The sequence below is a fragment of the Ambystoma mexicanum genome, chromosome 9, assembly GCF_040938575.1.
Source record: "Ambystoma mexicanum isolate Mex_15411 chromosome 9, UKY_AmexF1_1, whole genome shotgun sequence".
Lineage (NCBI taxonomy): Eukaryota > Metazoa > Chordata > Amphibia > Caudata > Ambystomatidae > Ambystoma > Ambystoma mexicanum.
In genome coordinates, this window is record NC_090931.1 from 1,534,861,514 (window position 1) to 1,534,874,628 (window position 13,115).

A 13,115-nucleotide genomic window follows, 5' to 3' on the forward strand; every position below is an offset into this window, starting at 1 on the left:
GCTGATGATGGGTGGCTAAAGGCTCACATGAAGCTTGGATATGATATGATAGTTTATTTATATAGCTCCTACACATGTTTCAAAGCGCATCAAGGCAAGGGAGGGAAAAGGGGAAACTACAATGACATTCTTACAGGCCATGAACAGTAAGGATGTGAAATTAACTATCGTACTCGGCCTGATGACCTTTCTGGTTGAGCCAGAGAGAGAAAAAAGGTGAGGGAGAGGGGTGCAGAAAGGGGGGGCGACAAAACAAGCGACTATTGTACTAGGCCCAACGACATTTCAGATAGTGCTGGAGAGGGGGTGGAGGGAAGAAAAAAAACAAGTAGAGGGAGGAGACAGACGAGGTTACTATAATACTAGATCTCGGGACAATTCTGATAGAGTAGGTGCATAGAATAAAGTAAGGGAAGGAGATAGGAGAAGGGAGAGGAGGAGAGAACAGAGTAAGCATTCAAAAAGATTGGAGAGCGAATACAATTGCAGAAGTCAGTAGTAACACAATGTTGCAAGCCAGGATACAAGATGAAGATGGGAACAGCATGATTCAGGGCCACCATGAGTACAAGATGCAAAGGAAGTCCAGCATGAGCGTTGAGAAAGGGTGACGCACCGTGAATCAATGAAGTTCATAATAGTCAAACCCAGCATCGGCCAAGACGGTGATGGATGAAACCAGAATGTATCAGGACAGACTCCTGCAGAAGTAGGCTGGAGGGGAGCAAGAGAGCAGGGTATAAGACATAAGCAAAACAGGCAACACCTGTGTGCGAGAAGGGTGGGGGGTCACAAGGGAACATCATGGGGGGACCAGAGGGGGTGGGTATGGCCTGCGGGGACAGATGTGGTAAACACATGTTGGTGCATGCTTACCTGCTGTCTGAGCAGAGGGTTGGGCCCTGGGCAAACGGGTCCAAACAGGAATTGCCCTTTTCTTCGTCTGCCCTTTTCTTCATCTACTCGGGCGAGAGACGCCCTTGATCTAAGAGTTAAGAGCAGGAAGGAAGAGGCAGGGCTAAGGTGGGTGGTGCTTAGTTCAGGTGACCTAGATCCACTTGCACCTGCTCAATCTGTAAAGGAAAAGAGGCTGGAGGGCTCCTTAAGTAGGGAAAAAGAGCGGCATCCAGGAAGGCACCAGGTGGGTGGGGCTTGCTAAGTGGGGAAAAAGAGAGACAATCTGAAAGGCACTTGGTGGGCGGGACTTAGGCCAGATGACCTAGATCCACTTGCACCTGCCTCCCATCTGCAAAGGAAAAGAGGCTGGAGGGCTCCTTAATTATGGGAAAAGAGCAGCATCCAGAAAGGCACCAGGTGGGCGGAGCTTATGCCAGGTGACCTAGGAAGGTGCTTTAGGAATGGAATCCATTGCAAGATGACTTTTCCTTTTAGTTCCAATTGTGGACGGGTTCTCCCAATCCAAGATGGCCATTACGTAGATGCCTTCTTATAGTCACAGTATTGTTGTAGCTGATGACAGGACTAAGGTGTTGCTACGCTCGAGCAGCCATGGCTTCTGCCGATCTCCCAATTGCTTGACTTTTATTTGTGGTTGTTTAAAGCTCAGGTCGGCTCTTACCCATGATCCAGAGCTTTTCTGCCTGTTTTTTTTTTTTTAAACACATTTTTATTATAACAACACACCACACATTACAAAACTTGGGACATCCGCATACAGTTCAACATCATAGTGTTACACGCTGTGTAAGGCCCGCTCCCCACCCCCCCCAGCCACCCAACTTGAGCCAATTTGTTCCTGTCATCAACCTGTGATTCTTCAGGCAGGTTTGTCATCTCGTTATCTGTCTCACCATCACTGTGCTCGGACAGAGGCGGGCCTTTCATGGTGGCCACCAGCTGCCTCCCTTCAATTAGGGGTCCTACCTCCTCTTCCCCTCTACATACCATTTCAAACCAGACTGTCGTTTCTGCCTCTGCCCATTTCAGGTCAGCCCACCACAGCTCTATCTTGGGTCTCTGGGCCGCTTTCCAGCCCATTGCTATCCGTCGTTTGGCCAGGATGTATGCTAGATCTTTCATTTTGCTTATATGCCTTGAGCTACGTGGCCTAGAGAAACCCTCCAACATGCATGCCCAGGCCGACTCCACCTCCATAGTGATGCCGCATCCCGCTAGACCTATCTTTAATTCTGACCAAAACCTTCCCACCTCCGGGCAGGCCCAGAACATGTGTAGCAGCCCGGCCTCCCCTTCCCCACATCTAGGGCATTTCTGAGCCACCCGACCACCAAACCTGGCGATCCTACCGGGGGTGAGGTATGCTCTATGCGTGATATACAGTTGGATTTGTTGGAGCCTGGCGTTCCGGGACACTTTTTTATGGTATCTCTGGGCGCTTTCCCAGAGCCCATCCGATATGGGTTCCCCCACCTCTTCCTCCCACGTTTGTCTCAGTTGAGTCAATTCCTTCCCCACCTTGGTCCCCAGCAGCTCATATATACGAGAAACCTCGTGCCCGCCCTCCGAGACATCATATATTATCTCCATAGTGGCGTCTGGTTGCGCTGTGAGCACCGACGGTGGCCTCCTTGCACGCACCCTTCTCGACATTCTAATGTAGGTCAAATACTGTCCCTCGTTCAACCCCGTATTTTCTGACAGTTTCAGGAACTCTACCGCCTCCCCCTCATGCCATATGTCCCCCAAGGTGGCCAAACCAACTGGTTCCCAATACTTGCGGACCCCCTGCATCAGCTGGGGGTCTCCTGTGCATAGTGGCGCCAGCGGCACCTGCTCGGAGATCGGAACCGGGTGTCCAGACATCTGCCACGTTCTATGCCACAGCTCCCAGCCAAGTACTAGAAGCCCCGCCATCTCCCGGACACTTGGTTTAGGCAGCCACACCACTTCTTTGAGGAAGAAGGGGGCCGGTTCTCCACACAGCAGTCTAGATTCTGCCGTCTCGTCATCGGACAGCGACCTAGCTACATACTGCAGCTGCCCTGCCAGGTAATACAGTTCAAAGTTCGGCAAGTTTAATCCCCCCACCCCTCCCCTGGTCACACTAGTTGTGAAATTTCCAGAGGGCTACCCTGCTTCTGGAGTTGTTCCAAATGAAGCCTCGGCACAAGCCGTGGAGACTAGCAAAAAAGCGCCTTGGAATTACGTGCGGGATGTTAACAAAAAAGTGCAGCAATCGAGGCAAGACTACCATTTTGAGCAGAGCGGCCCTACCCACCATCGCCAGGGGTAATCTGGACCAAAATCCCATGCTATTTTTTGATTCCTGCCACTGCCTTCACCGTGTTATGTGTTTGTTCTTCTCCTGCTGTATGATATATATCTATTCCGAGATATCGGAACGATTTAGTGCACCAGGGTATCGGCAATATTGGCAAGCTCTCGGGCCGGACCTGCCTGTACCTCCTCAGGGGGAACACACTGGACTTTCTGGGGTTCACCGCTATGCCGGAGAGGGCAGAAAATTGCTCCATGACATCCAGTATTTACTGCATGTTCTCCTCCGGGAAGCGCAGATAGAACAATATATCATCAGCATATAAGGAAACAAGGTGCACGCCCCCCACGGTACGGATGCCTATCTCTCCGTATTATTGTCTGAGGCAGATGGCCAGTGGCTCCAACGCCAGTATGTATAACATGGGTGACCACGGGCAACCCTGTCTGGTCCCCCTGCTTAGCTGCCATTTATCTGCGATGTTAGCCCCCGTTTTAACCCTAGCAACCGGGGAGCTATATAACATTTTCATCTACCTGCGGTACCCAGACCCACTCCATAGCCCTCTAAGGCCGCGTCAGCCAGGGCCATCTAACTGAGTCAAAGGCCTTGACCGCGTCTAATGAGACTATAGCTATTTCTCCTGGGTCGTCTTTTGTTTGGTCAATGATTTGGTGCAACCTCCTGAGGTTATCAGTTCTTCCTGCCCGGGACATAGCCTGTTTGGTCTGTGTGTATCAATTTACCAATAACGGCCTTTAGCCTGTCCGCTAGCACTGCAGTGAGGATTTTACTATCCTGGTTAAGCATTGAAAGGGGTCTGTACGACCCACAGTTCGTGCTGAGCTTGCCCGGTTTCTGAAGCGGGATGATCACCGCCTCTGCAGGGACTCTGGCAATCTTCCTTGCTCGTACGCCTCATTCAGCATGGCCAGCAGTGGGGGGAGCAACTTCTGTTTGTAAGTTTTATTGAATTCGCTCGGCAGCCCATCCGATCCGGGGGCTTTACAGGTGGGCAGGTGCTGGACTACCAGCTCGAGTTCCTCCATTGTAATAGGGGCGTCTAGATCTGCACGTTCTGTGTCATCTACGGTGGGGAGGTCTGCGTCCTCCAACGTCTCCTTGATTGCATGGTCTCTCGGACCCCTTGGGTCCTCATAGAGGTGTTTGTAGTATTTCAAGAACTCTGTATTCACCACCTCCTGGGTATTCCGGGTCTGCCCTTTAACCCCTACTATTTCTCTGATCACTGATCGCGGCCTTTCGCTCTTGTATAGCCAGGCCAGCAGCCTGCCCGGCTTATCTCCTCCCGCGTGCTGTCTTTCCACATATGTCTTGTAGCTTATATTACATAGCCTGTCCCAACATTCCCCGCTAGCTTGTTGTAGCTGCCTTGTCCTATCTCTGTCCTCGTTGGAGGTGCCCCCTCTGCGTGCCATGTCCTCCAGCTCTTCTTCAATTCCCCTCAACTCCTGCTCTAAGCCCTCTTGGAGTCCCTTGGATTTCGATATAGCGACCCCTCGCATGACCACCTTAAACGCCTCCCACACTGTCCCCATGGAGCTAACGCTACCAGTATTAATCTCAAAATATTCGGAGATCGCCTCCCTTAAGTCCTCCCGGAATCCCGGATCCTGCAGGGCCTCGTCCCTGAGTCTCCAGGTGGGGATCTGCGCCCTTGGGGGCTGGTGTCGCCACTCCAGGACCAGGGGGGAGTGGTCTGAGAGCACCCTGGCCTTGTATTCCGCACCTTCAATCTCTTCTGCCAGCCCCGTGGAGGTGAACACGTAGTCCAACCTTGTGTGAAGGTCATGTGATGCCGTATAGTGCGAGTATTGCCTATCTACAGGATGTAGCAGCCTCCAGACATTGGTTAAGTCAAAGTCTCTCCGGAGGGCCCGTAGCGCCCGTGCTGCTGGGGTGGGTTTATCTATTTTGCCATCTGATCTGTCCACCCTAGGGTTAAGTACACAGTTGAAGTCTCCGCCCCATAGGATCCCGCCCCCAGCAGGGGGGTAATTTTGCTGTACAGCGTCCTATAATAGGCCACTGTGTCTTTGTTGGGGGCGTACAAGTTCACACTGCACACTTCCCTGTTTTCTAACATCCCTTTAATAACAAGCAGTCTGCCGTCCGGGTCTGCCACAACCTGGAGCAGCTGAAATGGTACATGCGGCACCACCCAAGTAATGACTCCTCTTGCATATGCTGAATACGTGGAACCCCCCCCCCCCCCCCCAGGCACCCCTTCCCTTCCATTTCTTCTTGACCACCTCCAGTTTCTCCCTAGTGAGGTGGGTCTCCTGTAACAATGCTATATCAATCCTCATCCTTTTCAGATACATCACCCTGTTTCGTTTCAGATAGCTGTTTAGGCCCCTGACGTTCCAGGTGACCACTCTTAAGGCACCCTGGCGCCATAATTGCAGTGTCCCACCTTCCTCCTCCACCTATTATCCTGCCTACGGAGATTCACATTTTGACTTGTTACCCTTTCCCTTCCCCCCCAACACCACCCCCACCCAACCCACTGCCCAACTCCCAAATCCCCAACTTCAAACCACTGCACCCCCGCACAACCCTCCCGTCCCCACATGCCCAACCCCGGCCACCAACCCCAACAAATGCCCAGCTCCATCCCTGGATCTCAGGCTCCCCTGTGTTTGGCTCTGCCCTAGAATCCCCGGCCCAGAGCCCAGCACAGTGTCACAGGACTACCAGTGACCTAACTAAGCTACTCGGTGGGGGGTTATGAGGTCAGGCTCTGTGTAGCTCTCTTATTAATGTCAAAAGTTTCTCAGTGCCCCCGGATCATCTTTATAACTGTTACTTCTGGCATGTACACCCGCCAGTTATATACCATGCTATATTCAAGTCCCAAAGTCTCTTGCCACCGCGCCCTGGAAACGCCAAACCTATACTACTTATCTTCACCATCGTTATCCTGGATCTCCGATTCCTGGGGGCAACTCTGCGCGTCCAGCCATCCCATGGCGTCCTCAGGAGTATGAAAAAACAAGGTTCTACCCTTGTGGAATACCTTCGGTTTGGCTGGGTAGAGCAGCATGTACTTGTGGCTGGCTCCCCGCAATCTCCTTTTCACCGACCCAAAGTTCATACGGCTACGCTGTACCTGCAAGGTATAATCTGGGTATGCCGTTATAAGCGCGGCCCCCCTCTGTATCGTGCCTCCTTTCCGAAAGTGCTCAAGGATTTTTTCCCGATCTCTTTAATTTAAGATCTTAGCGATCACCGGCCTAGGGGGATTCCTGGGCGGCGGCTTCCTCGTCAGGGCTCTGTGTGCCCTCTCCACGGCGAACCCTTGGGATAGGGCTCCCCGGGTATCTCCTGTAGTAGCATGGATTCAATGAATTTGGTGGGGTTCGTTCCCTCAGAACCCTCTGGCAATCCGACAATGTGAATGTTGTTCCTCTGGGCGCATCCCTCTGCCTCCCCTGCCCTGTTCTCCAGATTGCCCACACGTTGCGCTAGGGCGTGGAGTTGTGATTGGTGGGTCGCGCAGGCCGCCGTGTTCGGGGCCACCTCTTTTTCTAGGGCCCCCGTGCGCTCCGCAAGTGACCTTGCATCTTGCCGGAGGAGATTCACGTCCTCCTGCACTGCTCCTACCTTGAGCTCAAGTGCAGCTTTCAGTTCGTCCATTGCTAGGCCCAGTTTGGTCTCCAAGGCCACCTTCAGGTCTGCGATTGCCTCCAATAACTCTTGGTTGCCCATAGGGCCAGAGCCCTCGTTGGGGGTCTTTTCTTTCTTCCTGGCCTCTTCCGTGCCTGATGGCGTTCTAGCAAAGTCATCCAGTGTGGGCTGCTTGACCCTTTGTCTGAGGGGTTTATTAGACATCTTGGTGCACCGGGAGCAAGCGGGCCCACCCCACAGCGTGCTATCTTCTTTTCAGGTGCACTAAATTCCCCAAAGTGTCAGGGCCAGGCCTGACCGTATCCTGGGTATCCCGGTAGTTTAACACACTACCAGATTGGACTGTGTCCTCCCACGTGCACCTATATTTGCAACCTTCTTTCACAAGGCCCAGGCTCCGGCCCCGACCTGTCCCCTGGTGTCAGCGCGACTCGCCCGTGCACTGCCCTCCCAAGAATCTCTTTGGTGCCCCAAAATCCTTCGCACCAGGACCGTGTCGTGATGGCCTGTGGATCCATTTAATTCCACTTATGTAGGGGCTCAGGCCTCAAGTGGTCATGTCTCGCATATCCATCCGGGCTGAACGCTCCGGTGCTGCACGGCACCCTGCTCGCGACTTCACCGGCCTCAGGGCGCTCCACGTCCGCTCCCAGGTCCGGGCTCTCAGGCTTCCGCTCTTCTGGCCGTGCTCACGCTGGCGGCCGCCCTATCAATAAGTCGTATGCCTCTGAGGGTCTTAACCCACCTCACTGTCCGGGTTCGGGTGTGCACCCCACTTGAGATACCAAGTCCAATTAGTAGTAGTGCAGCCTACTAAGTATGGTAATGGAGACTGCTTGTGTGCTCTCCACCATCCTCCCCTTAAACACACATCATCATCCTCCTCCCGCTAGCATCTGTAATGATCAGGTGCTGGGATGTCTGTCATCATTTCTGCCAGCTCCGACTTCATGCATGTTCATGTAAACCACAAGAGAAGAGACAGCGGGCGCAGCACAGGGCCGCTCCGGTGCCTCCTGCAGGGTGCCCTCGCCGTCCGCCAAATCTGGTGGGGGACCCCTCTTCAGGTCCTTCAGCACTGTTGAGAGGCCAGTCCCAGCCTCCGTGCTCGCAATCCTCTGCAGAGCCCGCTGCAGCCGCGCAAAGGATTCCACGGAGCTTCACACTGACCCACTGCTATTTTGAGCTTGAACCAATGGTCCCTTTTCAGGGTCTGCAAAGATCGTACCTCTTTCACCCAGACGGTCAGCAGCATGCCTCCATCTTGAATCGCGATTTCTTTTCCCGGGTACTGAAGACACGCGCGTATTATGGGTGTTGTAGTCTTCTGTGTGGGGGAACTGTAAGATGGACCAACGATTGAGTCGACAACACAGAGAACCGACTCAAGCAGTACAATGACATCTCTATTCCCAGCCAGCAGAGGCAGAGCGATCGATCCAAGGTCTAGCAGAATCTTGCTTGTGTTGGCGGGCACAGCACAGGGCCGGTCCGGCGCCTCCCGCAGGGCGCCCTCGCAGTCTGCCAAATCTGGTGGGGGACCCCTCTTCAGGTACTTCAGCACTGTTGCGAGGCCAGTCCCAGCCTCCGTGCTCGCAATCCACCGCGGAGCCCGCTGCAGCCGCGCAAGGGATGCCACGGCGCTTCACACTGACCCAACGCAGGCAGGCGCAATCTCCTCATTTCCACCTCGTCGGGCCCGGCGTGGGTCGCCCCTCCCTCCGGGGATCGCGATCCTGCTGCAGGGCCCTGGGCGCACACCGCCAGCCGGCCCGCCCGCCTCGTCCGCTCCAAGAGGCACACGCACCAGCTCGGCGCAGGACCCCTGTCCTCTCCGCACCGCCGAGGACACCGGAGTCCGCCTCCTGGCCCTGCCGGCCTGCCCACCGGCTGGGTCCTCTGACAAGCCTCCAGGCCAGGCACACCTCGTATCCTATTACAGTGCCGGGCACAGGCGCGCCGCTCCAGCGAGCGCTCCTAGCACCGCGGTCATTTTTATGACCCTTTGTTCAGGTCCACCATCTCGTCCGCATCCAGACCGTGGGCACCCTGCATTTCTTTTTCGGCCAGGGCTTTCTGCATCAGCACTCGATCCGACCCTTCCAGCGCTCAGGATATGCCTCAGGTATTCATGCACACCTGGCAGTGTTGCCGGTGTGCAATGACCACTGGAAACTTAGGTTTCTGTAGAGAATCAATGTCGGATCACAGTAGCTCCCCACGGACGCGTCCTCCTACGTGGCCATTTAGCCACGCCCCCAGCTTTTCTGCCTGTTGATTTCTTTCCCCCAATAGGTTTTCTCTCCCTGTGAGCTTGTGGTCTACTTCTGCTCTGCCACACAGCTGTGCACCCTTTACCCCGTGCCTGCCACTGTAACGCTCTTGCTCTCGTGTCCCTTAACAAAATGAAGCTCGTCTTCTTTTTTCACCATCTGCAGCAATAGTGACACCTCTGCTGGCACTTAGTGTTTTTGGGGAATGCCAGCATCTTCAGGGATGGTAACCCCTTTGTGAAATAATTGTGCTGTGATGTCGTTCACCCCAGTTGTCCAGCATATGCCACATGGTACATAGCAAGCTTGTTTCTGTTACACAAGGGCAAATAGAAGAATTATTAAAGTGTGTATTTCTGTATTCACAGGTCCCCTTATTGTCACCACTGTCTTTAGATTAAGAAACAAAGAAAACCAAGACCTGAATCCCATGGACAGCGAGGAGCCGGAGAGAATTCAAGGTAGGCCTAGTGCATTAGCTGTGACCAGACAGCAATACTTATGCATGACTTCCTGCTGCCAAGAACTGCTACCACGGGCACTCCCCTCCCTTGGTTGGTGGTTTGGTAATGATCAGAACACTGCACAATAGACCTAAGCCACTGAGGGCTGCACAACCTAGCCACACGTGCTTGGTACTGATTATAAACAATACATTTATTTTGGAATAAACATAGTAAATACTTATGTACTCATATTTATATGCAAAATAAAGGTGATCATTTTATTGCCAAAAGTGACAAATGCACAAGGCCAATGCATTTTGGACACATTAAGTCCTTCTTCAGGGCACAATCTGCGCTTACAAATGAACAACATTTAAATCCAGAAACGATGCCCCACATTGATGGACAATATATGACCAGTAGCATAGTGACACAGACACAATGTCCCACAGTGATGGACAATATGACCAATAGCATAGTGACACAGAAGCAATGTCCCACAGTGATGGACAATATGACCAATAGCATAGTGACACAGAAGCAATGTCCCACAGTGATGGACAATATGACTAGTAGCATAGTGACACAGAAACCATGTCCCACAGTGATGGACAATATGACTAGTAGCATAGTGACACAGAAACCATGTCCCACAGTGATGAACAATATGACTAGTAGCATAGTGACACAGAAACCATGTCCCACAGTGATGAACAATATGACTAGTAGCATAGTGACACAGAAACCATGTCCCACAGTGATGAACAATATGACTAGTAGCATAGTGACACGAACCCAATGTCCCACAGTGATGGACAATATGACCAGTAGCATAGTGACACAGAAGCAATGTCCCACAGTGATGGACAATATGACTAGTAGCATAGTGACACAGACACAATGACCCACAGTGATAGACAATATGACCAGTAGCATAGTGACACAGAAGCAATGTCCCACAGTGATGGACAATATGACTAGTAGCATAGTGACACGAACCCAATGTCCCACAGTGATGGACAAAATAACCAGTAGCCAGGGTATCTTGATCATCGTTACAGCCATCAAACCTGTCACGGAGCCCTGCAAGAGCCAGGATATCCTGATCATCATTACAGCCATCAAACCCCATCACTAGGCCCAGCAGGAGCCAGTATAGCATGACCATCATTACAGCCATCAAACCTGTCACTGGGCCCCACAGGAGCCAGGATATTCTGATCATCATTACAGCCATCAAACCTGTCACGGGGCCCTGCAGGAGCCAGGATATCCTGATCATCATTACAGCCACCAAACCTGTCACTGGGCCCTGCAGGAGCCAGGAAATCATGCTCATCATTACAGTTGCTCTTGGAGTTACCAAAGAACCCACATGTTGGTAGTCTGGGCTGAGCCAAAAAGCTTTCCATGGAGTAATTGATACTTAAAACTGTAATAAATTCCAAAGAGCAATAAGCAAATAATAGCCAACATGACACTTTACGTGAAACTAAACTGATATTTTGGTAAACCGTACTTCATGGTTTCCAAAGCGGGCGCGGTCAATACAATGACCAGGAGGGCCCTGCTTGTTGGAGAGCAAAAAGACAATTGAAATGCTATAAATTACTGTATGCCGGTTCTCCGAAAAAATATATTGACAATATAGTATGCAAATGAAGTGGAAAGACATTTTTTTATCTTTTTCTCTTGGCTGTAGAAAAAAATAAATGTGTACCTTGTTCTTTGATTGTTGGCCAACATGGTTCAGCAGTTCCAGGCACTTGGGGCAAAGAGGGGCAAAACATCACCTTAAGCAATAGAGACTCACGTCCATACGGATGCATTTGTGGTACTAGGTCTGTCATCAGTGAGTGGGGTTCAGGTCAAGTCTCCCGCCAAATCAGGATTTATGAAGGTCGACTCCAAAGATGTTCCTTGCTTTGTTGAACGCAGGATGAGGGAAAGCTCCATTCGAGGTAATGGCATTTTCAGGATGAAGGTAAAACTCCTGAGGTAATGGCAGGTGCAGGGTGAGGGTAACGCTTCTCTGAAGCTAATGCACGCTCATGACATGATCAAAGCGCCTCTGAAGGTAATGGCAGGTGCAGGATGAGGGAAACCTCCACTCGAGGTAATGGCATGTGCAGGGTGAGGGTAATGCTTCTCTGAAGGTAATGGCAGGTGCAGGGTGAGGGTAACGCTTCTCTGAAGGTAATGGCAGGTGCAGGGTGAGGGTAACGCTTCTCTGAAGGTAATGGCAGGTGCAGGGTGAGGGTAACGCTTCTCTGAAGGTAATGGCATGTGCAGGGTGAGGGTAACGCTTCTCTGAAGGTAATGGCATGTGCAGGGTGAGGGTAACGCTTCTCTGAAGGTAATGGCAGGTGCAGGGTGAGGGTAACGCTTCTCTGGAGGTAATGGCAGGTGCAGGGTGAGGGTAACGCTTCTCTGGAGGTAATGGCAGGTGCAGGGTGAGGGTAACGCTTCTCTGAAGCTAATGCACGCTCATGACATGATCAAAGCGCCTCTGAAGGTAATGGCAGCTGCAAGGTGAGGGTGAAGCTTGTTTGGGTGCAGGTCCAGCTCCAGCTCCCATGTCCACCCAAACGATTTAGGCTGCGGAAAATATATTGGTGCGCGAGAAAATGAATGTCCGCGGTGGAACATGCAAAGTGGGAATAACAGTGTTTTGTAGCAGTTATGGAAACGTAGGTTAACCCAGGCATAGGACACGAATGATAGTGAATTATAGTAGTTGAAATATAGTGTACAAGGATGTAAACGTAGACCCTGTTCCCAGATGCGAGAAATACTGAAGCACCACCATATTTGAAGTGAGGCCTAGCATTTTGGGGACCCTGGTGAAAGTAGCAGCACAGCATGGTAATGAGTTGTGAATCCCCTTCCCATCCCAAGCCCCAGTAGTGAAACCAAACGCAGAGGCTTTCAAAAATGTAATTATATCGAGCTTGGGCCTGCTGAACCACAAAGGAATGTGAATGGGCGATCATGGGCAGGGCTGTGCCCATCCCAGAGGACACACGTATGAGAAGTAAAAGTCTTGAGCTGCCAAAAGGCCTGGGCTAGATTTACAGTATTACGTCCCCCAGAATAATGGCCATCCTATTTGATCTGCCAGATGCTCATAAAACAGAGCACCTAAATCCATCTGAATTTGGCTGATTAGTGTGGTCCTCGAGAGGCCCAGGAGAAGTTTCTCTGGGGAGGGGCTGCTTGGAGGGAAGCATCCTGTGATTTGGCATACAAGGAGCAATGGGTGATGCCAACAAATGTAGTTGCATGACTGGGAGGCATGGTGGGGGTGCCCGCATGCCTGGTATTAAGAGAAGCATTCCCATTATTGTAAAGGGGCAATTTGACCTCGGAGGTATCCACTGAGCTCATGTTAACGACCAGGTGCATACCATGATACTAGGCCCATGGGAAGGGTAACAATCTAGGAGAACTGCCAAACAGCTAGCAGGAACCCAAGGTGACAGAGTAGGGGACCACATGTTAGAGGGCAGTGGTAGATTAGAGTGACCAATCGGTCGTGTGTGTGTA

The 13,115-nt window shown here is 51.8% G+C and overlaps 1 protein-coding gene across 3 annotated transcripts in view; it reads left to right on the forward strand.

The window, feature by feature from the left end:
- LOC138489461 (zinc finger protein 551-like) overlaps positions 1-13,115 on the forward strand; it is a 184,399-nt gene that overhangs the window by 29,205 nt on the left and 142,079 nt on the right. For all 3 annotated transcript variants that reach the window (XM_069617182.1, XM_069617183.1, XM_069617184.1), the window contains one exon: positions 9,492-9,584. In XM_069617182.1, coding sequence (XP_069473283.1) covers positions 9,492-9,584 — 93 coding nt within the window. The remainder of the gene's footprint in view (positions 1-9,491; positions 9,585-13,115) is intronic.